The sequence below is a fragment of the Heterodontus francisci genome, chromosome 30, assembly GCF_036365525.1.
Source record: "Heterodontus francisci isolate sHetFra1 chromosome 30, sHetFra1.hap1, whole genome shotgun sequence".
Taxonomy (NCBI): domain Eukaryota; kingdom Metazoa; phylum Chordata; class Chondrichthyes; order Heterodontiformes; family Heterodontidae; genus Heterodontus; species Heterodontus francisci.
Window position 1 is genome coordinate 39,951,145 of NC_090400.1, and position 27,176 is coordinate 39,978,320.

The 27,176-nt window shown below is 42.8% G+C and overlaps 1 protein-coding gene across 2 annotated transcripts in view; it reads right to left on the bottom strand.

Annotated features, from left to right (window-relative positions):
- Window positions 1–9,588: 9,588 nt before the first annotated feature.
- Window positions 9,589–27,176, bottom strand: part of acaca (acetyl-CoA carboxylase alpha) — a 320,877-nt gene continuing 303,289 nt past the window's right edge. For both annotated transcript variants that reach the window (XM_068010389.1, XM_068010388.1), the window contains 2 exons: window positions 20,709–20,845; window positions 9,589–14,823 (listed from right to left, as the gene is read on the bottom strand). In XM_068010389.1, the coding sequence (XP_067866490.1) occupies window positions 14,697–14,823; window positions 20,709–20,845 (264 nt within the window). In that variant the 3' untranslated portion in view covers window positions 9,589–14,696. The remainder of the gene's footprint in view (window positions 14,824–20,708; window positions 20,846–27,176) is intronic.

Here is a 27,176-nt window from a genome sequence, read left to right on the forward strand (position 1 = left end):
ATCTGTCAGGAGTGATCTTGATCCCTTTCTTTTCTCCCTCTCTCCCTCCCCTTTCTGCCTCTTTCCCCCCCTCTTTGTCTTTCTCTCTGCCACCCCCTACTTCGCTCTCTGACAGGTGCTGGGAGCGGGAACAGCTGTTTCTGAACTTCAGACAGATCGGTTTTCTGGCAGGCTTTTAAAAAGAAATTGGAACCCTCCACAAATCTGGCGAGGATGAGGAACGGCCTGGTACAGTTTACATCTGCAAGCCGAATGGAAACCTTTGGCAGGCCGGATCCTGGCCCGCTGACTGTATGTTGGACAACACTGGTGTGCAGGAAATCGTGATGACCTGTGTTTACATATATTCAACTTAATTCCAAAATAGGGACCTGGGGATATATGTTCAAAGGTCATTGACGGTGGCAGGACAGGTTGAGAGAGCAGTTAATAAAGCATACAGTATCCTGGGCTTTATTAATAGGGGCATAGAGTACAAGAGCAAAGAGGTGATGTTAAACTTGTAAAGACATTAGTTCGGCCTCAGCTGGAGTATTACGTCCAGCTCTGGGCACCACACTTGAGGAAAGATGTGAACGTATTGGAGAGAGTACAGAAAAGATTCATGAGAATGGTTCCAGGGATGAGGAACTTCAGGTATGAAGACAGATTGGAGAAATTGGGACTGTTTTCCTTGAAGAAAAAGCTGAGAGAAGATTTGACAGAGGTATTCAAAATCATGAGGGACAGAAAGGGAAAAACTGTTCCCATTCATGAAAGGATCAAGAACGAGAGGGCACAGCTTTAAAGCGATTGGCAAAAGAAGCAAAAACGACATGAGGAAAAACTTCTTCATGCAGCAAGTAATTAGAACCTGGAATGCACTGCTTGAAAGCGTGGTGCCGGCAGGTTCAATCAAGGCATTCAAAAGGGAATTAGACTGTTATCTGAAAAGGAAGAATATGCAGGGTTACGGGGAGAAGGCAGGGAATGGCATTAGGTGAATTGTTCATTCAGAGAACTGGTGCAGACATGATGGGCCGAATGGCCTGCTTTTGCGCTGTAACAATTCTGTTTTTCTGTGATTAAAATGAACTCTTGCACATACTGCGCTCATTGGACAGGGATCCCAATCAATTGTCCCTCGCCAATAGGACCAATCCTGCCAACTGGAAAAGATTTTTGTACATCTTTTACCACCAGTTTATTGGGAAAGGAGCTCCTCTGTGCATTTTGCATAACCAACTGTTTATAAAGAACACACTTATCATGTTGTTTTTTGTGCACCACTGTAATGTTTCCTCACTGTAAATGTTTAATGCAACATCTATTAAAGTTTTATTAAAGTTTAAAATATTTTGCCAGTTATTATTTTCAAAATGGTAATATTCAAGCAGAAGCATCACTGTGTGAAGGGGAGTGTATCACATTTTAGTCTACAAAATGGTTCATTGATTAAAGATTGATTTTGTTCTTCATTCCAACTGTTCTGATAAATCTTCTTGTACATGAGCGCTATAGAAATCTTGTACTTCACAGTCAACACAACTAAATATTGTAACATTTTCATTTATAATGTAGCTGTTGATAAAACCAAAATGTGAGCGCTATAGAAATGTAAAATATTTTTCACATTTTGGTTTTATCTACAGCTACAGCCAAAGACTTACAGGTTGATAGCTAAATTGGCCATTGTAAATTGCCCCGAGTGTAGGTAGGTGGTAGGAAAGTGGTAGGAAAATGGTGGGGATGTGGTAGGGAATATGGGATTAATGTTCTTCTTCTTCTTTGGCCTCCTTGTCTCGAGAGACAATGGGTAAGCGCCTGGAGGTGGTCAGTGGTTTGTGAAGCAGCGCCTGGAGTGGCTATAAAGGCCAATTCTAGAGTGACAGACTCTTCTACAGGTGCTGCAGATAAAATTGGTTGTCGGGGCTGTTACACAGTTGGCTCTCTCCTTGCACTTCTGTCTTTTTTCCTGCCAACTGCTAAGTCTCTTTGACTCGCCCTGCCTTTATGGTTGCCCGCCAGCTCTGGCGATTGCTGGCAACTGACTCCCACGACTTGTGATCAATGTCACAGGACTTCATGTCGCGTTTGCAGACGTCTTTAAAGTGGAGACAAGGACGGCCGGTGGGTCTGATACCAGTGACGAGCTCGCTGTACAATGTGTCCTTGGGGATCCTGCCATCTTCCATGCGGCTCACATGGCCAAGCCATCTCAGGCGCCGCTGGCTTAGTAGGGTGTATATGCTGGAGATGTTGGCCACCTCGAGGACTTCGGTGTTGGAGATACGGTCCTGCCACCTGATGCCAAGGATTCTCCGGAGGCAGCGAAGATGGAATGAATTGAGATGTCGCTCTTGGCTGACATACGTTGTCCAGGCCTCGCTGCCGTAGAGCAAGGTACTGAGGACACAGGCTTGATACACTTGGACTTTTGTGTTCTGAGTCAGTGCGCCATTTTCCCACACTCTCTTGTCCAGTCTGGACATAGCAGTGGAAGCCTTTCCCATGCGCTTGTTGAATTCCACATCGAGAGACAGGTTACTGTGGTAGTTGAGCTTAGGTAGGTGAGCTCTTGAACCACTTCCAAAGTATGGTCGCCGATATTTATGGATGGGGCATTTCTGACGTCCTGTCCCATAATGTTCATTTTCTTGAGGCTGATGGTTAGGCCAAATTCGGTGCAGGCAGCCGCAATCCTGTCGATGAGTCTCTGCAGACACTCTTCAGTGTGAGATGTTAATGCAGCATCGTCAGCAAAGAGGAGTTCCCTGATGAGGGCCTTCCATACTTTGGTCTTCGCTTTTAGATGGGCAAGGTTGAACAACCTGCCACCTGATTTTGTGTGGAGGAAAATTCCTTCTTCTGAAGACTTGAACGCATGAGAGAGCAGCAGGGAGAAGAAAATCCCAAACAGTGTAGGTGCGAGAACACAGCCCTGTTTCACGCCACTCAGGATAGGAAAGGGGTCTGATGAGGCGCCGCTATTCTGAATTGTGCCCTTCATATTGTCATGGAATGAGGTGATGATACTTAGTAGCTTTGGTGGGCATCCAATCTTTTCTAGTAGTCTGAAGAGACCACGTCTGCTAACGAGGTCAAAGGCTTTGGTGAGATCAATGAAAGCAACGTAGAGGGGCATCTGTTGTTCACGGCATTTCTCCTGTAGCTGGCGAAGGGAGAACAGCATGTCAGTGGTGGATCTCTCTGCTTGAAAGCCACACTGTGCCTCAGGGTAGACACGCTCAGTCAGCTTCTGGAGCCTGTTTAAAGCGACTCGAGAGAAGACTTTCCCCACTATGCAGAGCAGGGAGATTCCACGGTAGTTGTTGCAGTCACCGCGGTCACCCTTGTTCTTATAGAGGGTGATGATATTGGCATCGCGCTTGTCCTGTGGTACTGCTCCCTCAGCCCAGCACAGGCAAAGCAGTTCGTACAGTGCTGAAAGTATAGCAGGCTTGGCACTCTTGATGATTTCAGGGGTAATGCCGTCCGTCCCAGGGGCTTTTCCGCTGGCTAGAGAATCAATGGCATCACTGAGTTCCAATTTTGTTGGCTGTTCGTCCAGCTCATCCATGACTGGCAGAGACTGGGCTGCATTGAGGGCGGTCTCAGTGACAACATTTTCCCTGGAGTACAGTTCTAGGTAGTGTTCCACCCAGCGGTCCATTTGCTTGCTTTGGTCAGTGATTGTGTCCCCTGATTTAGATTTGAGGGGGGCAATCTTCTTGATGGTTGGCCCAAAAGCTCTCTTAATGCCATCTTACATTCCTCTGATATTTCCGGTGTCTGAGGCCAACTGAATATGACTGCATAGGTGTTGCCAGTAGTCATTTGCGCAGCGCCTGGCTGTTCTTTGTGCAGCACTTCTGGCTGCTTTAAGTGCTACGGATGTTAACTCGCTGGGGGTTTTCTTGTGCCTTGTGGGCGTCTCGGGAGAGACCAAGGCTAAGGGAGTAAACCCTAACAGAAAATCCAGAGCGGAACCTCGAAGGCGGTCATGTATCACCTTTGGCATATTCCCGGCAGTTCCTGCAGCCATACCGGTGCACTCCTTTGGACCCCACCAGGAAGACCGAGAGGGGGGTTTTGACGCTTGGGCAACTCACAACCTTCATACATCCGCCCAGGCATGCGCCATGGAGAGGTCACTCCAGAGTCGCCTCACAGTGACCAAATCAACACGGAAGGCAGCAGTTACGCGTTATAAGTTCAGCTCAATTGGCGTAGAGATTGGGCGCCACGGGTTGCCTTTGTCGGTGGGAGCGGTCATCAGGATTAATGTAGGATTAGTATAGAATTAGAATTAGAATATTACAGCGCAGTACAGGCCCTTCGGCCCTCGATGTTGCGCCGATCATCTGACCTACACTATTCCATTTACATCCATATGTCTATCCAATGACCACTTAAATGCCCTTAAAGTTGGCGAGTCTACTACTGTTGCAGGCAGGGCGTTCCACGCCCCTACTACTCTCTGCGTAAAGAAACTACCTCTGACATCTGTCCTATATCTTTCACCCCTCAACTTAAAGCTATGTCCCCTCGTGTTTGCCATCCTCATCCGAGGAAAAAGACTCTCACTATCCACCCTATCTAACCCTCTGATTATCTTGTATGTCTCTATTAAGTCACCTCTCCTCCTCCTTCTCTCTAACGAAAACAACCCCAAGTCCCTCAGCCTTTCCTCGTAAGACCTTCCTTCCATACCAGGCAACATCCTAGTAAATCTCCTCTGCACCCTTTCCAAAGCTTCCACATCCTTCCTATAATGCGGTGACCAGAACTGCACGCAATACTCAAGGTGCGGCCTCACCAGAGTTTTGCACAGCTGCATCATGACCTCGTGGCTCCGAAACTCGATCCCCCTACTAATAAAGGCTAACACACCATATGCCTTCTTAACAGCCCTATTAACCTGGGTAGCAACTTTCAGGGATTTATGCACCTGGATACCAAGATCTCTCTGCTCATCTACACTACCAAGAATCTTCCCATTAGCCCAGTACTCTGCATTGCTGTTACTCCTTCCAAAGTGAATCACCTCACACTTCTCCGCATTAAACTCCATTTGCCATCTCTCAGCCCAGCTCTGCAGCCTATCTATGTCCCTCTGTACCCTACAACACCCTTCAACACTATCCACAACTCCACCGACCTTCGTGTCATCCGCAAATTTACTAACCCACCCTTCTACACCCTCATCCAGGTCGTTTATAAAAATGACAAACAGCAGTGGCCCCAAAACAGAACCTTGCGGTACACCACTAGTAACTAAACTCCAGGATGAACATTTGCCATCAACCACCACCCTCTGTCTTCTTTCAGCTAGCCAATTTCTGATCCAAAGCTCTAAATCACCTTCAACCCCATACTTCCGTATTTTCTGCAATAGCCTACCGTGGGGAACCTTATCAAACGCCTTACTGAAATCCATATACACCACATCCACGGCTTTACCCTCATCCACCTGTTTGGTCACCTTCTCGAAAAACTCAATAAGGTTTGTGAGGCACGACCTACCTTTCACAAAACCGTGCTGACTATCGCAAATGAACTTATTCTTTTCAAGATGATTATAAATCCTGTCTCTTATAACCTTTTCCAACATTTTACCCACAACCGAAGTAAGGCTCACAGGTCTATAATTACCAGGGCTGTCTCTACTCCCCTTCTTGAACAAGGGGACAACATTTGCTATCCTCCAGTCCTCCGGCACTACTCCTGTCGACAATGACGACATAAAGATCAACAACAACGGCTCTGCAATCTCCTCCCTGGCTTCCCAGAGAATCCTAGGATAAATCCCATCTGGCCCAGGGGACTTATCTATTTTCACTCTTTCCAAAATTGCTAACACCTCCTCCTTGTGAATCTCAATCCCATCTAGCCTAGTAGGCTGTATCTCAGTAATCTCCTCGGCAACATTTTCTTTTTCTACTGTAAATACTGACGAAAAATATTCATTTAATGCTTCCCCTATCTCCTCTGATTCCACACACAACTTCCCACTACTATCCTTGATTGGCCCTGTTCTAACTCTTATCATTCGTTTATTCCTGATATACCTATAGAAAGCCTTAGGGTTTTCTTTGATCCTATCCGCCAATGACTTCTCGTGTCCTCTCCTTGCTCTTCTTAGCCCTCCCTTTAGATCCTTCCTGGCTAGCTTGTAACTCTCAAGCGCCCTAACTGAGCCTTCACGTCTCATCCTAACATAAGCCGCCCTCTTCCTCTTGACAAGCGCTTCAACTTCTTGAGTAAACCACGGCTCCCTCGCTCGACAACTTCCTCCCTGCCTGACAGGTACATACTTATCAAGGACACGCATTAGCTGCTCCTTGAATAAGCTCCACATTTCGTTTGTGCCCATCCCCTGCAGTTTCCTTCCCCATCCTACACATCCTAAATCTTGCCTAATCGCATCATAATTTCCTTTCCCCCAGCTATAATTCTTGCCCTGCGGTATATACCTGTCCCTGCCCATCGCTAAGGTAAACCTAACCGAATTGTGATCACTATCGCCAAAGTGCTCACCTACATCTAAATCTAACACCTGGCCAGGTTCATTACCCAGTACCAAATCCAATGTGGCATCGCCCCTGGTTGGCCTGTCCACATACTGTGTCAGAAAACCCTCCTGCACACACTGGACAAAAACAGACCCATCTAAAGTACTCGAACTATAGTATTTCCAGTCAATATTTGGAAAGTTAAAGTCCCCCATAACCACTACCCTGTTACTCTCGCTCCTGTCGAGAATCATCTTTGCTATCCTTTCCTCTACATCTCTGGAACTATTCGGAGGTCTATAGAAAACTCCCAACAGGGTGACCTCTCCTCTCCTGTTTCTAACCTCGGCCCATACTACCTCAGTAGACGAGTCCTCAAACGTCCTTTCTGCCGCTGTAATACTTTCCTTGATTAACAATGCCACACCCCCCCCTCTTTTACCCTCTTCTCTGTTCTTACTGAAACATCTAAATCCCGGAACCTGCAACATCCATTCCTGCCCCTGCTCTACCCATGTCTCTGAAATGGCCACAACATCAGGATCCCAGGTACCAACCCATGCTGCAAGCTCACCCACCTTATTCCGGATGCTCCTGGCGTTGAAGTAGACACACTTTAAACCAAGTTCTTGCTTGCCAGTGCCCTCTTGCGTCCCTGTAACCTTATCCCCTACCTCACTACTCTCAACAGCCTGTACACTGGAACTACAATTTAGGTTCCCATTCCCCTGCTGATTTAGTTTAAACCCCCCCGAAGAGCACTAACAAATCTCCCCCCCAGGATATTGGTACTCCTCTGGTTCAGGTGAAGACCATCCTGTTTGTAGAGGTCCCACCTACCCCAGAAAGAGCCCCAACTATCCAGGAAACCAAAACCCTCCCTCCTACACCATCCCTGCAGCCACGTGTTCAACTCCTCTCTCTCCCTATTCCTCTCTTCGCTAGCACGTGGCACAGGCAACAACCCAGAGATAACAACTCTGGTTGTTCTCGCTCTAAGCTTCCACCCTAGCTCCCTGAATTTCTGCCTTAAATCCCCATCTCTCTTCCTACCTATGTCGTTGGTGCCTATGTGGACCACGACTTGGGGGTGCTCCCCCTCCCCCTTAAGGATCCCAAAAACACGATCGGAGACATCACGTACCCTGGCACCTGGGAGGCAACACACCAACCGTGAGTCTCTCTCGTTCCCACAGAACCTCCTATCTGTTCCCCTAACTATGGAGTCCCCAATGACTAATGCTCTGCTCCTCTTCCCTTTTCCCTTCTGAGCAACAGGGACAGACTCTGTGCCAGAGACCTGCACCCCATTGCTTACCCCTGGTAAGTCCCCCCCCCCCCCCCAACAGTATCCAAAACGGTATACCTGTTGTTGAGGGAAACGGCCACAGGGGATCCCTGCACTGCCTGCTGGTTCCCTTTCCTTCCCCTGACGGTAACCCATCTACCTACTTCTTTTACCTGAGGTGTGACTGCCTCCCTATAACTCCTGTCAATAATCCCCTCCGCCTCCCGAATGATCCGAAGTTCATCCAGCTCCAGCTCCAGTTCCCTAACGCGGTCTGCGAGGAGCTGGAGTTGGGTGCACTTCCCGCAGATGCAGTCAGCAGGGACACTCTTGGCGACCCCTACCTCCCACATTCTGCAGGAGGAACATACAACTGCCTTTACCTCCATTCCCACTATTCTAGATTCCCAATAAATCTACTGAAAAACCAAACGAAAAAAAAAAGCCAAAACTTGTTCGCTTAGCAATCCGACGGACTGAACTTTTTAAATAAAAAGCTTACCTTATCAACACACCAGAGTCCTTTTTTTTGGTTAGAGGAGGAGGGTGGGTGGGAGACACTACACGTGTAGTGTCTCGGGTACTGCCACTGCCCAAATAAATAGTTTTCCCCTACCCAGCAGTCCCCTGGTCCTCCGAAACAAAAGGGGATTAACTTGTAACTTACTGAAATTGACCGCTCAGCTGAAAGTCCGCTCCGCACCTCGTTCTGTCAAAGCTGCTCCTCGCAAAAGACAAAGATTTTAAAACTGCCCAAATAAATAGTTTTCCCCTACCCAGCAGTCCCCTGGTCCTCCGAAACAAAAGGGGATTAACTTGTAACTTACTGAAATTGACCGCTCAGCTGAAAGTCCGCTCCGCACCTCATTCTGTCAAAGCTGCTCCTCGCAAAAGTATAAATGGGTGGTTGTTGGTCGGCACAGACTCGGTGGGCCGAAGGGCCTGTTTCAGTGCTGTATGACTCTATGACTCTACATTATAAATGAAAATGTTACAATTCTGCTTAGTTGTGTTGACTCCGAAGTACAAGGACACTGTGCCTTGGGCTCATGTCCACTGGGGATGAGTTTGTCATTACAAACTCACTTGGGACCTTGATTACAAGTTTTTCAAGCAATCTGTTTGGTCTGGAGCTAAATCTAGGGCCCAGAGCAAAAGGGCCTATGTCACCCAGTTCATAAGCAGGGTCAAGTCCTGGCTGATTGGTCAAGGATGCTCCTCTCCATATTAAACTTTACTGCAGAGACAAGACTCCAACTTGCCACCTGTAGCCCTGGTTGCTTGCTGGAGCAGTGGAAACTGCATTGCTACAAATCAAAGGTGCAGACTTGTACCAGCTCAAGGTTGATGTAAAAAAGTAATGTTGCAGAACAAAAATAAAATCACAAATTACAAACAATTCAATGAACATGCTACAAACACCAAAGTTTGGTACTTAAAGGGTTACAGTTGGATTTGCAATTTAGGGCACATTTGCTTTACGTCAGTATATATTTTTCACCAAAGAGAAATTCTACATTTAAACAACTTCATTTCCAAGTGCAGCACTAATTAGCTGCAGAATTAGTGAAGCTGAGTACCCCCATAGATCGAAAAAACCTCGAGGGAGGCTTCTGGATAGAGAATGTCGCATTTCCAATTATTTTGTTGAATTGCTAATTCAGTTATTGCACCAAGTGTAATTGTGATGGGTATTGGTGTGCAATTCAATTTGTTTTAAATATTTGTGGGACTGTCTGATTGGTAATGAATCCGACCTATCCTTGTGGCCTAGATGAAGAATCAGACAACACAAACTGCAAAGACTCAATTTAATTTTTTTTATTTTTGATCTTTTCAATACTCTTGAGATTGAAGAAGTTAGAAAAGCCTTAAATTAGAAAACATTACTGCTTTGATCCTCAGCTTTGTGAGAGCACAAAATTCTTTTTACACTGCAATGTGACTAATTTCTTTGTCTTTTTTTACCGTCAAGTACCTTTGTGGTTTAAAATCGGTCAAAATTTAGTGTTGCTTTGAAACACTATTTTATCCTCTCCTTTCCTGTAGGTGCTGACTTTTATTAGGGTACACAATCTGTGGTCACTGGCTCCTCACCCAAGTGGCTATTCACAACAAACATTGAATATCCACCAAGGATCACTGGATAGCAAGCCAATGTGGGAACCCTGAATGATTTCCCCTTCCCCAGCACGGAGGCCAAGAACAGTGGTCCAATTAGTATCCTGGCTGAAATCTACAAACTAGAGCACAGAGCAGACTGTTTTATAGCCACTGAGAGTTACATAGCTTATTTCTGCTTTCATCAATATTTCAATACTGTTTCTATTAAGCTGCATGGTTATTCCGCGTTCAGGTGACAGGATGTGAGCCATTCTGTGCCAAACTAACAACATTTCCATTGGGATACAAATCACACTGACCTTCATTATAGTGGTGTGAGCTTTTGTTTCTTTGCCTTTGCCATATATACACCATAAAGGAGGACTACGTGCTGCTTTCTGCTCACAACCAAGAAAGGCATTGACAGACTCTCCTTCCATGAAACAAAATATTGGATTGCACATGAAATGTGCATCGGCCTCTAGTTATTCTATAATCCATGGTCTACTTAGTGAAATTAAGTGCATGTCACTCACAGAAAAGCTGCTATTCTATCTGCTTCTTCTCCCAGGTGAAAGTCTACATTTGAATTCACTGTACTCCATATCCTCCCACAAGTGTGCAGAATTCAAACAGGACTTCACCTGAATTCAGCAAACAGTCCATTCCTACTATGTTATTTTTACTTTTTGAAGAACCTCTTGACAGACCAACTCTTAAAAAAAAAAACTATAATCACAGGGGACACTTCTGCTCCTTCCTGGCAAATAAGGAACCGATTAAATGGAGTTTGGGGACAGTGGGTGGGGTACGGAAACTTCCCAATAGCTGATCAGTAAGCAGCAACAGCAGACATTCTGAATGAGCCCACATCTGGAGCAGGAACCGAGGGCAAGGGAAGACATTGAGTCATATAGAAGGAGGCCCTTCAGCCCATCATGCCTTGGTTGACTAAAAGAGAATATGAAGTAGCTGGGGTTAAGATTTGGGAGTTCTTATAGAAAACTTTTTTTTAAAACAAAGTTAGCCTCACTGCGTTCATGTAAAAAAAAAAAATAGGTACGCAATAAATAAACCGTCAATTTTATTGTTCAACAGATCGCACCTCAGGATTCTTTGGCTGAAAAATGTTGACCCACTGCTTCAATACAACAAACCACTTTCCATCACTTGTTCAACAATGCCTCGTCTCTCCTTTGTTCAATGGGGTGGGTGAAATTCCTTTCCAGGAAAAATGGGAGAATGAAGGTTTTTCTCTGTATTTAATAACACTGAATAAAATCTCAGCAGCACACAAGTTTGAAATGTGAAATTTTTAAGAATGCCATTTTGTTTGCAAGACCTTAATTGCACAGGCAGTCCCCCCTTTTACATTCACAGGAATTTCACTCCCGAATGCTCACCTTAACCTTTCATCTTTTATCACTACACATCTGAAATTCCAGGTCAGTCTGAATGCTCATCATGAAAGAGCTTGGATACACAGGTTAAAAATATAAACATTATCACTAGAAAAATAATGAATTAGAAGTATAAATTAAACAAAATAGCAGGACTGTGATATTTAGAATTTACGCCACTGCGACTATGAACATGATTAACCTCCCAAACTGTAAAAGGTGAAATCGGGACTTACACTAATCATACTGTGGGGCCAACACTGCAGAATTCTTTGTTCACTCCAGTTGGGACCTTGCACTACAGTGGCTGAAGAATTTTATAATTGTTTAGATACTGTATTCCTTCTCTGTAAACCACAGGTTGTTTCCCACAGTCACATCATGGCACCTATTGTCTACAATGGTTCATCATAGTTGAAGCTATGAATGTAATTCCATGTACCACAGTTCCCTAACATAAACTGTCTATTAGACGCAATCACCGTATTACCATAAGCACCACTGTGAACATAAAGACAGGCAAGGAGAGGGCATTTTAATTGCGCTTTCTGCTCAAGGGCAGTAATTCCAGTTGCATCACAAACAACTAATTTTATTAAAATAACCGTCTGCCTTTTTCTCCCACAGTGTCACCTGTACTAAGACCAGGAATCCTACTTCTACCACGTGGATCCTGTACAGGTGACATCTCTATGCAGCAACTGCTGCTGGAGGAAAGGAGTGATGGGCCTTAGAAATTGTTGATACTATAATAAAAAGTTCCAACTACAAATTCAACAAACTGCACATATGTGGCATTAAAAATACTATATAAACCTCATACAAGTTAATCAGTGGGGGCGCATTCAATGCATATAATACACTGCATATGCATCTGGGTTCTAATACACTTAAAAAATACATAATTAATCAGTTACAAAGCCCAAGCAAAAATCCTTGGACATAACTGCAAAGAAAAAAAAAGAGCTCTGTAGAATAAGTAATTCATTATGAAGCTGCCTAGAATTGAACAGATGCTGTTTGCAGTTAGAATGATAGGACCACATTGAACAGGTGTCAAAAGAAACGGCCCCGTGAACATTTATCAGTGTTTGAGCTCATTTGACCAGTTTACAATACTGGGGAAGATATTCGCTGAACACCAGGTGCAGTGAAATTGTAAACTTGTTCTTTACAAATACGTTTCTGATTTTGCTCTAATTGCTGCTCAGAGAAGATCTTGGCCCCAGTGTTCAAAACATCAAAGTAAAAGTAGTACCAGACGCCAGCAGACAATCTTTAAATGGAGGACAGCACAGCCTCTTTTAGCTGCCTAAATTGGATGGTTGTAAAAGATTCTGAAAAGAATTAGTGAAAGACAGAGATTATACATTTCAGTCTGAACTGCCATCTTTTATTTTGTGCTAAGGCTCAAAAGCTTGAGACTCCCTAAATCGGAATCTTCACTTTGTTTAGTGAAGGTATGAATCCCTCTTCTCTGACCTCCTGTGTTTGGCCTGCACTCCTATACTGCTCTGAGCTGAGAGATAAGGAGTTATACATAAAGACAAGTAATGACTCTTCATTTTCCTTTCCCTCATCTTCTGAGCTGAGAGACTGAGCTGCTCACAGGTGGCCAGCTATGACTCTCCTGCTTTTCTCTCTCCCTTGTGTGGATGGAACAGGTCAGGTGAGATCAGGAAATTGGGGACACTGAATCTGGATTTGTTCCATTGCTGCCAGAAAAAAAATGACTGGCCTTCAATAATGTGCAGCAGAAACAGAACTAGTTTTTGTGCAGTTACACTAATTTTAAAAGCAGCCAAGTAAAATTGTTGTTGGTGCTGGTGGTGGGTGGGGGGGGGGGGGCCTTAAAATTCAAGTAATTACTGGCCAATCTTTAATGAGTCATCAACCAATCAACCCGAGCATTCCTCTAAATACTGCTCATAGACTCTGGTTATAGATTATACAGAAAATCTCCATGAGCTCTTCCAGATTTAGACATGTTACATGGTGCAACTAAATATTTAGACTCTTACTAAATGTACGTGCTGGTTACCCTGAAGCCATACATTGCCAGACTATTGAGAAATTTATCTTTTCTTAACATATTACTAATGGCGAAAATTGATTTAAAGCAACAAATTATTTTGGACTGATTCTTGGTGCACTATTCCTTTAAGTCCTTTAGGATAATACCGAGGAAAAAGGTTAAACCCCAAGCCATCACTTCAGTTTAGTGATGCTGAAGTGAATAATATTTCCTCTGTTGACTTAAACATTCCTCCTCCCATCTTCAACCTTGCGCATTCAAACAGTAGACACTTCTTTCAGCACTCAGGGCGCAGGAGAAAATGCTGACACTTTTCATTAACAGATTCCTCCTGACATTTAATTACTGTTATTCTTGTTGGATTTGGAAATTACCAGGCTAATGGTAAAATATGGAAATCATAATTTTTCCCAACTGCAAATCAGATCAAAATAGCTTGTGCTGAAAATGGCCACTAGTTCCTTGTCCCTCAATAAATTTAAGGACATCCTCCCCCCTATAACTGGCCCATCTGCATAAAGCATCATTAGAATCCACCTATCAATTATCCAGCAGTGTGCATCAATGAAAACTGAAATTGTAACATCATTGGAAACAAACTATCTGATGGCTTTGATTTTAATAGAAGGATCTCAAATACTCACATCTTCACCTTCTGGTGTACATGCCTTTGGGAGTTCATTAATTAAAGAGTTATTGGGCTTAACGTAATGAGCATCTTTTCTGCACCATCATAATCCACCCCACCCTCTGTCCCTGCATTTTTCACTTGGCTGTTTAACTATTCTTTTAAGTCAGCTCCTGTTTTAATTTTTCTTCAAATAAAGCAGCTACAGCAGTTTAGCATGGTGAAAGTAGCTGATTACAGAAAGAAATGTTAAAATATTTCCGCAAACCATTATCACTCGACATTGATTGCACAATTAACTGGCACAGCAAACCACAATGTACTACATGCCCTTCATGAGGTGTGCTGTCAATTTATGCCCTTAAAAGAACTGAGAACTGTAGTGCATAGATTTGATTACTGGCAGCTTGATAGAAATTTTATGGACCAGCAAATATGAGTACTGTATCTTTAAGGCATCTTCAGTACCTTTCACGAGGACATGAGCGTTCAGGGTGCAATTCAGTGCCAAGAATACATATGTTTACATTACATCACAATCTACATCTGGTTAAATGAAATTCAACCTTATGTCTCAGATACAAACCATAAATGGTTAAAATTCCAACTGTGGGCCAGTGTCCATATTTCTGTGCTTGAGTTTCCGTGCTCCATAATTTCTAATATCCTCAACAGTATGGCTGTTGTGATAGAACAGGCAGAGCTAGTGTCCCTTTCTGCTCACTGTAGAATCCAGTCTATGTGTCCTCTATGTTGAAGCAGGGGCATCCATTGTTGACAGAATGCGCACAATTTCAGCTCTCTGAGTGGGTGAGATATGTTGGGTCATGTGCACAATAGAATCCATGGCAACTTCAGGATTGGCCTGCACCAGACTGCAAAGACAAGGTTCAATCAAATCATTGCTTTCTGCAATCTTCCAACTGACAGCATTACAAAGAACAAAGAAAATTACAGCACAGGAGGCCCTTCGGCCCTCCAAGCCTGCGCCGATCCAGATCCTCTATCTAAAGATGTCGCCTATTTTCTAAGGGTCTGTATCTCTTTGCTTCCTGCCCATTCGTGTATCTGTCTAGATACATCTTAAAAGACGCTATCGTGCCCGCGTCTACCACCTCCGCTGGCAACGCGTTCCAGGCACCCACCACCCTCTGCGTAAAGAACTTTCCACGCATATCCCCCCCTAAACTTTTCCCCTCTCACTTTGAACTCGTGACCCCTAATAATTGAATCCCCCACTCTGGGAAAAAGCTTCTTGCTAACCACCCTGTCAATACCTCTCATGATTTTGTACACCTCAATCAGGTCCCCCCTCAACCTCCGTCTTTCTAATGAAAATAATCCTAATCTACTCAACCTCTCTTCATAGCTAGTGCCCTCCATACCAGGCAACATCCTGGTGAACAACCTCTGCACTCTCTCCAAAGCATCTACATCCTTTTGGTAATGTGGCGACCAGAACTGCACGCAGTATTCCAAATGTGGCCGAACCAAAGTCTTATACAACTGTAACGTGACCTGCCAACCCTTGTACTCAATACCCCGTCCGATGAAGGAAAGCATGCCGTATGCCTTCTTGACCACTCGATTGACCTGCGTTGCCACCTTCAGGGAACAATGGACCTGAACACCCAAATCTCTCTGTACATCAATTTTCCCCAGGACTTTTCCATTTACTGTATAGTTCACTCTTGAATTGGATCTTCCAAAATGCATCACCTCGCATTTGCCCTGATTGAACTCCATCTGCCATTTCTCTGCCCAACTCTCCAATCTATCTATATTCTGCTGTATTCTCTGACAGTCCCCTTCACTATCTGCTACTCCACCAATCTTAGTGTCGTCTGCAAACTTGCTAATCAGACCACCTATACTTTCCTCCAAATCATTTATGTATATCACAAACAACAGTGGTCCCAGCACGGATCCCTGTGGAACACCACTGGTCACACGTCTCCATTTTGAGAAACTCCCTTCCACTGCTACTCTCTGTCTCCTGTTGCCCAGCCAGTTCTTTATCCATCTAGCTAGTACACCCTGGACCCCATGCGACTTCACTTTCTCCATCAGCCTACCATGGGGAACCTTATCAAACGCCTTACTGAAGTCCATGTATATGACATCTACAGCCCTTCCCTCATCAACTTTGTCACTTCCTCAAAGAATTCTATTAAGTTGGTAAGACATGACCTTCCCTGCACAAAACCATGTTGCCTATCACTGATAAGCCCATTTTCTTCCAAATGGGAACAGATCCTATCCCTCAGTATCTTCTCCAGCAGCTTCCCTACCACTGACGTCAGGCTCACCAGTCTATAATTACCTGGATTTTCCCTGCTACCCTTCTTAAACAAGGGGACAACATTAGCAATTCTCCAGTCCTCCGGGAGCTCACCCGTGTTTAAGGATGCTGCAAAGATATCTGTTAAGGCCCCAGCTATTTCCTCTCTCGCTTCCCTCAGTAACCTGGGATAGATCCCATCCGGACCTGGGGATTTGTCCACCTTAATGCCTTTTAGAATACCCAACACTTACTCCCTCCTTATACCGACTTGACCTAGAGTAATCAAACATCAATCCCTAACCTCAACATCCGTCATGTCCCTCTCCTCGGTGAATACCGATGCAAAGTACTCGTTTAGAATCTCACCCATTTTCTCTGACTCCACGCATAACTTTCCTCCTTTGTCCTTGAGTGGGCCAATCCTTTCTCTAGTTACCCTCTTGCTCCTTATATATGAATAAAAGGCTTTGGGATTTTCCTTAACCCTGTTTGCTCAAGATATTTCATGACCCCTTTTAGCCCTCTTAATTCCTCGTTTCAGATTGGTCCTACATTCCCGATATTCTTTCAAAGCTTCGTCTTTCTTCAGCCTTCTAGACCTTATGTATGCTTCCTTTTTCCTCTTAGCTAGTCTCCCAATTTCACCTGTCATCCATGGTTCCCTAATCTCGCCATTTCTATCCCTCATTTTCACAGGAACATGTCTCTCCTGCACGCTAATCAACCTCTCTTTAAAAGCCTCCCACATATCAAATGTGGATTTACCTTCAAACAGCTGCTCCCAATCTATTCCCCAGCTCCTGTCCAATTTTGGTATAGTTGGCCTTCCCCCAAATTAGACAATTTCAATTATGGAAAAAGTCGACTTATTTACTTACAATAGATTAAAAATGTTTGGATAAAATTGTACCATTATCCAATATCCAAGACTAGCAAAAGTACTAGGGTGATATAATTTAAATCAGAATACATTTGAAACCCAGAAATCCTACAGAGCAACTGTGGACAACTCTGTTGAAGCATCTGTAAACAGATTGTGCATTACTCCAGAGTTGCTTGTTCTTAGAGCTATCATCATATTGAGGTTCCAGAGCAGCCAGGAACTAACTATTTCAACACCACTAATTTAGCATCTGCTGTATTTCACCATCAGGCTAAGTTAATGCTGCAGCAAATATCATCTCTGCAACTGCTGGCTGCTTTAACAATTTAATGCCAGTTTTTAATTTAACTTTAAAGTGGTTCTCAAAAGCTGTGGTGCACCACCCTCCCTAGATTGAGATGAGGTCTGTACATGGGTGGTTGCGACGAGGGTCTGCGAGGATAGAATCAGCACACTCTTTCAATTTGTGCTACACTCATTGTTCTCGATTGTGTCTCTGTATCTCTGTCTGTCTAGCTCTCTGATTTCTATCTCTCTGATTTTCCTTTGCCCAATTTCTCATGGTCTGTGCCTGATATTTCCATAGCTAGAAAATCTTTTTTGGTGCTGTTGGTTGAGGGAGGAATGTAAACCAGGCCACCAGTGCCATGAGATCTTTTACACCTACCCTAAAAAGCAGACAGAGTCTCATAGAATCATCGTGTCTGCTCCAGCCATAAAACGGGCCACCCAGCCTAATCCCACTTTCCAGTATTTGGTCTGCAGCCCTCCAGGTTACGGCACTTGAGATGCATATCCAAACACCTTTTAAATCAATTGAGGATTTCTGCCTCTACTACCCTTTCAGGCAATGAGTTCTAGACCCCAACCACCCTCTGGATGAAAAAACATTTTTTCATCTCCCCTCTAATCTTTTTACCAATCACTTGAAATCTATGCCCCTAGTCACTGACATATCTACTAACGTAAATAGGCCCTTCACATCCACTCTATCCAGGCCCCTCACAACTTTGTACATCTCAAATCAGATCTTCCCCCCAGCCTCCTCTGTTCCAAGGAGAACAACCTCAGCCTATCCAATCTTTCCTCGTAGCTGCATTTTTCTAGCCCTGGCAACATCCTTGTAAATCTCTGTACCCTCTCTAGTGAAATTACATCCTTTCTGTAATGAGGTGACCAGAACTGCACCCAGTACTCAAGTTGTGGCCTAACTAATGAGTTATACAGTTCCAGCATAACCTCCCTGTTCTTGTATTCTATACCTCAGCTAATAAAGGAAAGGATTCCATATGCCTTCTTAACCACCTTATCAACCTGTCCTGCTGCCTTTGGGGATCTGTGGACATTCACTCCAACGCCCCTCACTTCCTCTACACCCCTCAGTATTCTCCCATTAACTGTGTATTCCTTTGCCTTGTTTGACCTCCCCAAATGCATCAGCTCACACTTCGCCAAGTTGAATTCCATTTGTCACTTTTCTGCCCTCTTGACCAGTCCGTTGATATCTTCCTGCAGTGTACAGCTATCCTCCTTGCCATCAACCACACGGCCAATTTTTGCATTGTCTGCAAACTTCTTGATCACCACCCCCCCCGCATTTACATCCAAATTGTTTATACCACAAACAGCAGAGGACCCAGCAATGAGCCCTGCGGAACGCCACTGGAAACAGCCTTCCAGTCGCAAAAACACCCGTCAACAATTACCCTTTGTTTCCTGCCACTGAGCCAATTTTGTATCCAGCTTGCTACATTTCCCCTGGATCCCATGGACTTTTATTATTTTAATCAGTCTTCCATATAGGACCCCGTCAAAAGGGTCTCAGTTAAATATCTCATCTGAATGACAGCACCCAACAAAGCAGCACCCCCCCCAGTGCTACATGAAACCTAGGTTATCTGTTAGGATGGCAATAGGTGGTAATCAGCAAGTCTCCTTGGCTTTGTTTGACCTGAAGCCATGAGATTTCTACGGGTTGGGGAGCGGAAGAGAAAAAAATATTTAGGCAGTGTTTCCACTCATCATTTTTGAACAACCTCCTACTGGCAGTGCACCTATGTGGATGTTGGGTGAGAAAGGGATGGGATGCAGTTGTGTTGCGGGTTCCTCTCCCTGCATTGAGTAGTCTGCTGATTGTTACCACCTAGACTCACATGTAAATAGTGGCTGTTGGCACCCATGGAACTGTACCCCAGTGAGTAGTCAACATCTTCAGGCCACAGAGTAAACAAGTGGCAGAGAAAAAAAAAATTGGACAGATTTGTAAAAAAAAAGTTTGTTTTTTTTAAAACAAAGTGCATTAGATGATGGAGGGATTAACTCCACAAAACGTCCACCAAGTAAGGGCTACATTACAGAAGATGCTGCTTGGAGTTTAAGACTGCAATTTCTGATCACAAAATGGATTTTGTAAAACAGCTCCATCAGTGTAAGAATATCTGGAAATCATTGAGGAGCATTTAAATCAGATTGAACAAAGACTGTTTGCTTATGACACCTGCCTACACAGAACCCCTCAGCAGTGCATGCAGTCATATATGTGTGAAAGTTAGCATATACAAGTGTAACCTAACTGAAAATTAATACCTTGCTGTGCGAGGCCCCAGGGAAAGAGAAAAAAATGCAAATTACACGGTCTTCCGAGAATCACTCGAAGACACGCTGGATAAACCACTTTGTATGGGGAAACAGTTTATGGTTAGTGTGTTAATCTCTGGACCGGCTGCACAGGCTCCAACTAAATACACACTCTGCAGCACTGGTGCACACAAAATGCTGACAGTTTGTACATGAGAAAGACAGATTCCACTTGTTTTTGTTGATAAGAGGATGCAGAAGTACCTTCCACATATATATGTATATTGGGATTTGAAATTGGTAAGGCGGGGGGGAGGGGGGGGGGGGGGGAGGGTGGGTTTGTGGTGGGTAGGATTTTGGGGGTGGAAGACATGCCATTTTCATTCCTACCCTTTCCACCCAGTAGTTACAACTATGACTGCTTTCAGCTATTAAAACACATCTCAGAAATGTATGTATTAATCTACATTCTATATTATCTGTACAATAGCAAACAAAGCCCTACAGTCCCAGACTCCATGGCTCTGCTGCCAGGATTTTGCTTTTTTTTCCCTCCTCTTTCCTTCTCTTGTATCACACTGTTCGCCACTGGATTGGCAACCAAGTCTCAGGTCTCTACAATCAGCTGAGGGAAGCTAAATAATTTTGTTTCATTGCCCAATTTCAAACCCCCTTCAAACTAGTGGATCTCCTGTGGCGTTGCTCATGGCAAGTTGGAGAATATCTTAAATGTTTGAAAAAGGTGTAGAGACAGTGGATCGCAGTAAAGTGTTTTCTGATTGGTTCCTGGAAAATTTGAGCCAATCACAAAAGCACAAGACACTTTCTTTCTCTCTGATTTCCCTAATCAATTTTGTGCTACTTCTTTCTAGTTAAAGGGTGATTGATGCACACTATACAGAAGGTTTTTTAAGATATTTGCGGGAGATTTATAAACTGCAATACCAATAATTTTTTTAAAAACAGGAATAGTATTTGGACTATTCTATAAAGAGAAAACCCAGAGTGAGTCTCACCTTCGGATCTGTTTGAGAATATAATCTCTGCAAATGTACTTGATGTTCTCGTCAATGACTGAGCGAGCTCCTTCCTCCTCCAGCAGTTGTTTTTCCAGCCATTCTACTACGTCCTTATTGTCATCCCACAGATAGGCCTGGAAGGGGACAGCGTGTTAGTAGTCAATTTTCTTCATGTGCTAATAAATGTGAATGAAAATCTTCAGGTGCAACTCGAGTGATGTTACAATGGATCTTAAGGACAGTTACAATGAATGGAGTCTGCTGCTATATCCTTTGGGTTTTATTGAATTCGGATAGTTGATCTGGCAGAGACGGGGTTTAATTCTGGAAATCAACCTCTTAATTTTACCTAAGTTTCCTTAACTCTAAATAAAGATCTTCTTAAGGCTTCTTCTAGTACTTGTGAACTGTGAGGCCCAAGTCCAGTGGCTGAAAGAAGACAAGATCATATGTTCAAAGCAACTTAAAATCTTAAAACTGGAAAGAAGGTTGTAACTTCATGTGGAATGCTCCGCACATAAACCCAAAGTAAAACCTTTTCCTGACTCTTAAAATGGAATTAGAAATGTGTTAAATTACTGTTTTTTGCACCATTTTCTTGGAATCTATCTCAATGTAGTTTGTAGTTTCAGATCCTTTAGGAACTCCTGTATAATAACAGATCTCTCTCAAAAGAAGGTCAATGTGTCTAAATAAAAGCAAAATATGCAGGTGTGGGAAATCTGAAATAAAAACAAAGTGCTGGGAATAATCAGCAGGTCAGACATATGTGGAGAGAGAAGCAGAATTTTAGTTTCAGGTCTGTGACCTTTCATTCAATGTGTTTAACTTCTTTTGTGGAATAACACATTTGAGTTAAATCCTGTATGGACTATTTTAAGTATAAAACTATATGGCTCAAAATAAAAATAGCACACATTAGCTAACAGTTAATCAGCTAGTTTCCCAATGCCCTTTGGGTAAAGGCATTGTCATTGCAATACTAAGCTATACAGACCACAATGTCCAGGCTCCATTCTCAGTCTGCTAACCTTAGCCAGAACATCATTTAGCTGTTATAATTGGCATTAACACCCTAGGTGGAGGAATGATCCCATTCTTCACTGTCATCCAGTGACAACTGCTATGAAAGTGCATGTACGTGGACGTCGTCTGATGACAGGAATTGGTCAAGGCTGTGGTGCCTCCATGGTTAAATAACCTGTTGGCACTCACTCACTAGCCTCACACGATGAATGACCACTTAGACAAGGTAGCTTGACTGCCTGCAACCACAAAACTGTATGCCAGCAAGAGTCAACACTTTTAGGACAGGAATGAAGAAATTGGGATTTTCAAACATTCTTGCAGAACCCTTTGTGCTGAGAAGGATTTACAAAAGATAAGTGCCCAAGGACAATGAGGCATATTTGGAGAGGTTGTTATTTAAGCACATTTAACAATGCATCTTAGGTAGCAATGATTTCTTGCCTTGCCATGGAGAGGAATTATCTATTTTTTTTCCTGACATTGGCCACAGATTTTTTGCTCCCCACAGGAATTGACATTAACAGCAACGGGGGAGGGAATGGTGCAAAAGGTTGAACGCTCTCACTCTCTTGGATAGGTCTTTTCTTGTCCTTTCTTATGCCCATATCTGTCTTAATATAGTGACAGTGATACAACACAAAGTGAAATGAACTGTATAGTTTTACCTATATTTTAACATTTCACAGGCATTTGAAGACAGCAATCAGCTGTGTTGTGATATAGAAATAAAGTTGTAGAGCACTCGCAGAAACAGTCAATTGATGGATTGGTTCTCTTATGCTCCTTGCCTTGGTCCTCAACTACCACAAGCCTCCAGCTGCATGAGATGAACTAAATGTAGCCCTGGAGTCTAGCAGGTACAAGGAGTGTGTCAGTGTACCAAATAACCTTCTTTTCTATTGGTCTTATGAGGATGTACTACCCGATAGCAATTGGAAAACTCCAGAAACACGTATACAGGGTTTCACATCAAACATTAGATTGTGCCTTTCGGTGAAGAGCATACTTTTTTGATTCGGCCCTCATTTATCACACAGTCACTACAAACTAAAACTGCTGAGCCTTTTACAACCTCAGGAGAGAACCTTGCACTTCACAGGACTTTCGCTTTCTTTGGTGCTGAGTTGGTCATATGGTTGATTCTTTAAACAAAATTGGAAGAAAATTAAATACACTCAGTGAACCCATTTTGCTACAAGCTCCTCAACAGACCTAGTGAAAGCAGCAAGGTCGTCTTCTTGGGGAGCTTTGCAGGTAGGTTCATTTCATAGGGGACAGCCCATATGCAAAGTCAGCTTTTGAGTATCAGCGACAGACGATGCTGTAGCAGCTACACTACCTGATTCAGTTCAAGCTTATAGTTTGCCGAAAACAGGTTTGAGTGTGTCACTTATGCTGCTACTTCAATTCAAGGTGGTTTCAGTAGAAGTGACAATATAACTTGTTAGCAACCTTGATTCCTGACTGAATGAAAGGAAGTGATACCAGATCCCTTCCAGTGTTTAGGCTAACTGGTTTGATTTCACAACAGTAAATGTTGGAAGTACAGCATCTGTTATAATGAAGGGTATACACCCTGAAACACTGTGACCTGCCTTCTTTACAGATACTGACGGACCTGCATTTTCAATTATTATTTCAGATTTCCAGCATTTGTAAGCTTTCCTTTTATTTTTGGTTTGCTTTCACAGCAGGAGAGATAACTCCTGCCTGGTGCAATGCTGCATTTCAGAACTGCTCAGGCAGTTCACTGGGAAAACTAGCTTAGAATGATTTCAATGTTAATGGAAAGCTGGCACTCACACCTGTGCTCCCCTAATATTAACAGTTGTCCACGAAGCATTGCTCTGTGCATCTTTGCCATTGACCCCTGTGCCACTTGCAGAGGCACACAAAGCAGTATAACTGTAATCTGATTCACTGATGGCCCCACTCTGCAGATGTTCAACATCTCATCTGTGGTACAAGTGTACGCTTAAATATTTGGTAGATGGAGGAGTTTTTTCAACATACTGGGATAGTGCGGGAAAATGGTGTTGAGGTAGAAGACCAGCCATGATCTAGTTGAATGGCGGAGCAGGTTTGAGGGGCCGAATGGCCTACTTCTGCTCCTATTTCTTATGTTCCTATGGCCTGGATTTTGTGGTTGGTAGCAAACAAACAGCACCTGGTGTTCATTATGCTTACACTTGCTTACATATAATTTATGGGCTTTCTGCATTGGACGTTATGACGACTAGAAATCCATTTCCACGTAGTACTCTACACAGGGGATCTGGGAACTATGTGAACAGAGCAAACAACTGTGCACCTCCTTAAGCAGTCAGATTGAGTTCCTTACTGAGCATCTGAACCAGGATGTGTAAATTCATTGACAAATCATGTACAGAAAGCAAAAGAGGAAAGATGGGATTAAGAGAGAGAGATAAAAGAGACAAAGAAAAAAATACAGAATTGTTTTAAATAATTAGAATTTGAAGGAATGAGACATCACACTTTTAAAAGCTAATTTTCAGTGCCAGAGAGTTTGTTCGGAAGTAATTAAGACATATCTCCCCGCTAAAAGTTTATTTACACTGAAATGGACAAGCTCCAACTTTTTCTGGTGTGTTTAGTGGACATGTACCATGTTACTACAGCAACTTCATGCTGATCCATGGATTTCAATGGTGAGTCTCTCGGCGAGATACCACTCCCACACACCTTCTGGAGAAGCAGGGCAACTTGGATAGCAACCTCCTTATTACTGTATTTAACTACGCTTGTATGGTTGTTGGAAGTTGCTGTTAGATTTACTCTTGAAATAATGATGAGTGCTGATATCTCACCTGCAAAATCCAGCCATTTAAATATAAATTTACAGCTTTCTAATGGCTTAGTGGGTAATGGCATCTTTTAGCTGGCACTAAGCCTCACAGAACAGAATGATTCAGCTTCAATCCCCGGTCTATGCTAATTAGCTTACCTTATGCCAAGTGAGAGTTGGAGCACCGTAAGTGGCCCAAGATTTGAGAGGTGGGAGAGAAAAAAAAAAAATCGGCTAGAATTTCCTGATTACTATCCAGTAATCCCTGCTGGAAAGGTGGATATGTGGACATTAGCTGAGGACAGCAACAGGCTTGGTTATAATGCCCGCTAATATTAAGTCTTTCATCTGGGTTCATATGTGATGATGGACACTTGAGCAAGGTCATGAGGGATTACTTACACCAGTGAGATCGCAACACATTGACAATCAGTGCCTCCAGGACGGGAGAGAACAAAAACGTAAAGTATTTTAAATGGAAAATCATTCTCCTCTGTACCCCTATTTTTTTCCTCCCAAACCACCTCGCCTTCCCAACCAGGATTATTCTCCAAATGCAAGGTTAGCTTCTCAGGGCTTTGCTATGACAGATCACAAGGAGTGGCACCGCTCTCTGCTCCTTTTGGTTGCGGGTCACAACTTGGCATTGTGTCTACCTATCCTGCTAGCAGCTTAAATCTAGAGGCTGCTTTTTAGATCTGTTTCTTTGGTATCTTTTTAAAATTTTGGCTACATAAACCAAACATGCTTCATAAAGTGCTTCCTGATGCCTTTTTGACAGCTCCTAATACCAAAATGCATATTCATGGTGCGATCTTGTCATAAGCTCAAACAAAGTAATACTTGGCATGTGAGGTTGAAGATTCAAAGGATATAAATGACTGTTCATTTTAAGCTCACATAAGAAGAGCAGATTTAGCCAAGAATTCCAGCGCTTGTGGTTCAGGATAATATTTAATACCATTAATATTTTTAATCCTTTTGGTTTTAATTAAGTAACAGCATGCCAGTTCCTATCAACGTATTCCAGGGTACAGATTAATTGTAGCTTAATATAATCAGAGTTGATTATTCTAAGTATTAGTTAACGAAACGCCTGCACAGAAAGTGTATTCTACCTGGGGAGGTTGGCGTGGCTCCAGAATATTTTTGCTGTGTGTCTTGATGGATGATGGAAGCAATGTTATGACCAAGGTTGGCAGAGTCTTTTTTTGTTCTGGCAAACTTTGTAACTTTATTTTCTTATTTTGCTCATGTCAAACACCTCGTCAGTTATTAGCCTCGTGAGGAGCTACTGGAGCAGTGTGAGGATAAGAGAGCACTCTGGATTTGACTCGGCCTCTTTGATCTTTTCTATTCATTTTAATTAGAACTAGTTCTATTTTTACTGAAATTGCCTCACTTTCCAATTTTTTATATTTTTAGGAAGGCTCTTCATGCTTTCAATGTCAAGTTAAAACCCTGGTGTTTACTTGCTTACAAGAACAACATTTACATGTAAACAGCACATACTAACTCTTAAAGACATCACATTGAGTGCTCCAATGACACACTCGCAGCACATTTGTAACTAATGTAACTACTAGGAATACGAAGCTGCTATTAGAATGAAGTCTTACTAATCTGAATAATTTTTGCTTGTATTAGAAAGAGCACAGGCAAATTCAGTTAGCCTTTAAGGAACATCCAAGTAATATAAACAATATAAAACTTTAAGGGATCGGGTTGTGATATTTTGAGTAGAATCTAGAAATATGCAAATCATAATTATTTATCATTTTTTAACTTTTACTTTCACCATCTATTAAACTACACCTTACCAATAGAGTCTAATGCCGATAATTTGAAGTTGCTTTTTGCACTAAAATTTCAAATTATCCAAGGAACAATGTAAATAACAGCAGTGTGGGAATTTAATGCTAAAACAATTGAATGATAGATAATTTGACTTAATCACTTTGAATTAAGAGGAGCAGATTGTATACAGTGCCTGTACTTGTGTATGTAGTTTCCAATGAAAGAAGATATCCAGTAACCTTGTCACATGATTCAGCACTTGAATCCTGAATGTGTTGGCACTCCTGCATACCACTGGGTTCTGGCATTTTTAAAAAATAAAATTGTATTGTTTTGTTTGATTTATTTTTGGAAAGAATGGCAGTGCTGGAAAATTGAACACTTTTTCCCACAAGAATAGTTGATACATAAAATAGAAAAACTCATCTGCGGGTGATAGAAATGAATCTTCTGATGGAAAGGGATCTTTAAACCTACATCTAGCTGTGCTATAGGAGGACACACGATGCAAAATGTGACAAATCGTCCATTTCCAAGGACTAGCATTATTTGACTTGATAAGTACAACAATTCATAAAATCAACTGTATTTTATCATAATTATATTTTTGTCCTTGTGCTATAACGTGGGAGACTGTCCCAGGGATCTGTTACTGTGCCTTTCCTTGACAGATAAAGCAATTCCTCAGATACCCTACATTTAAATCTGTCAGTAGATTTCATAGTTTAGTTTGTTGTATGGGTCCCTTTCTCTTCCCTCACTTCAGTCTTGAATCCTGTTCCAGTTCTGATGAAAAGTCATTGACTTGAAATATTAACTGTTTCTCCCTCCAC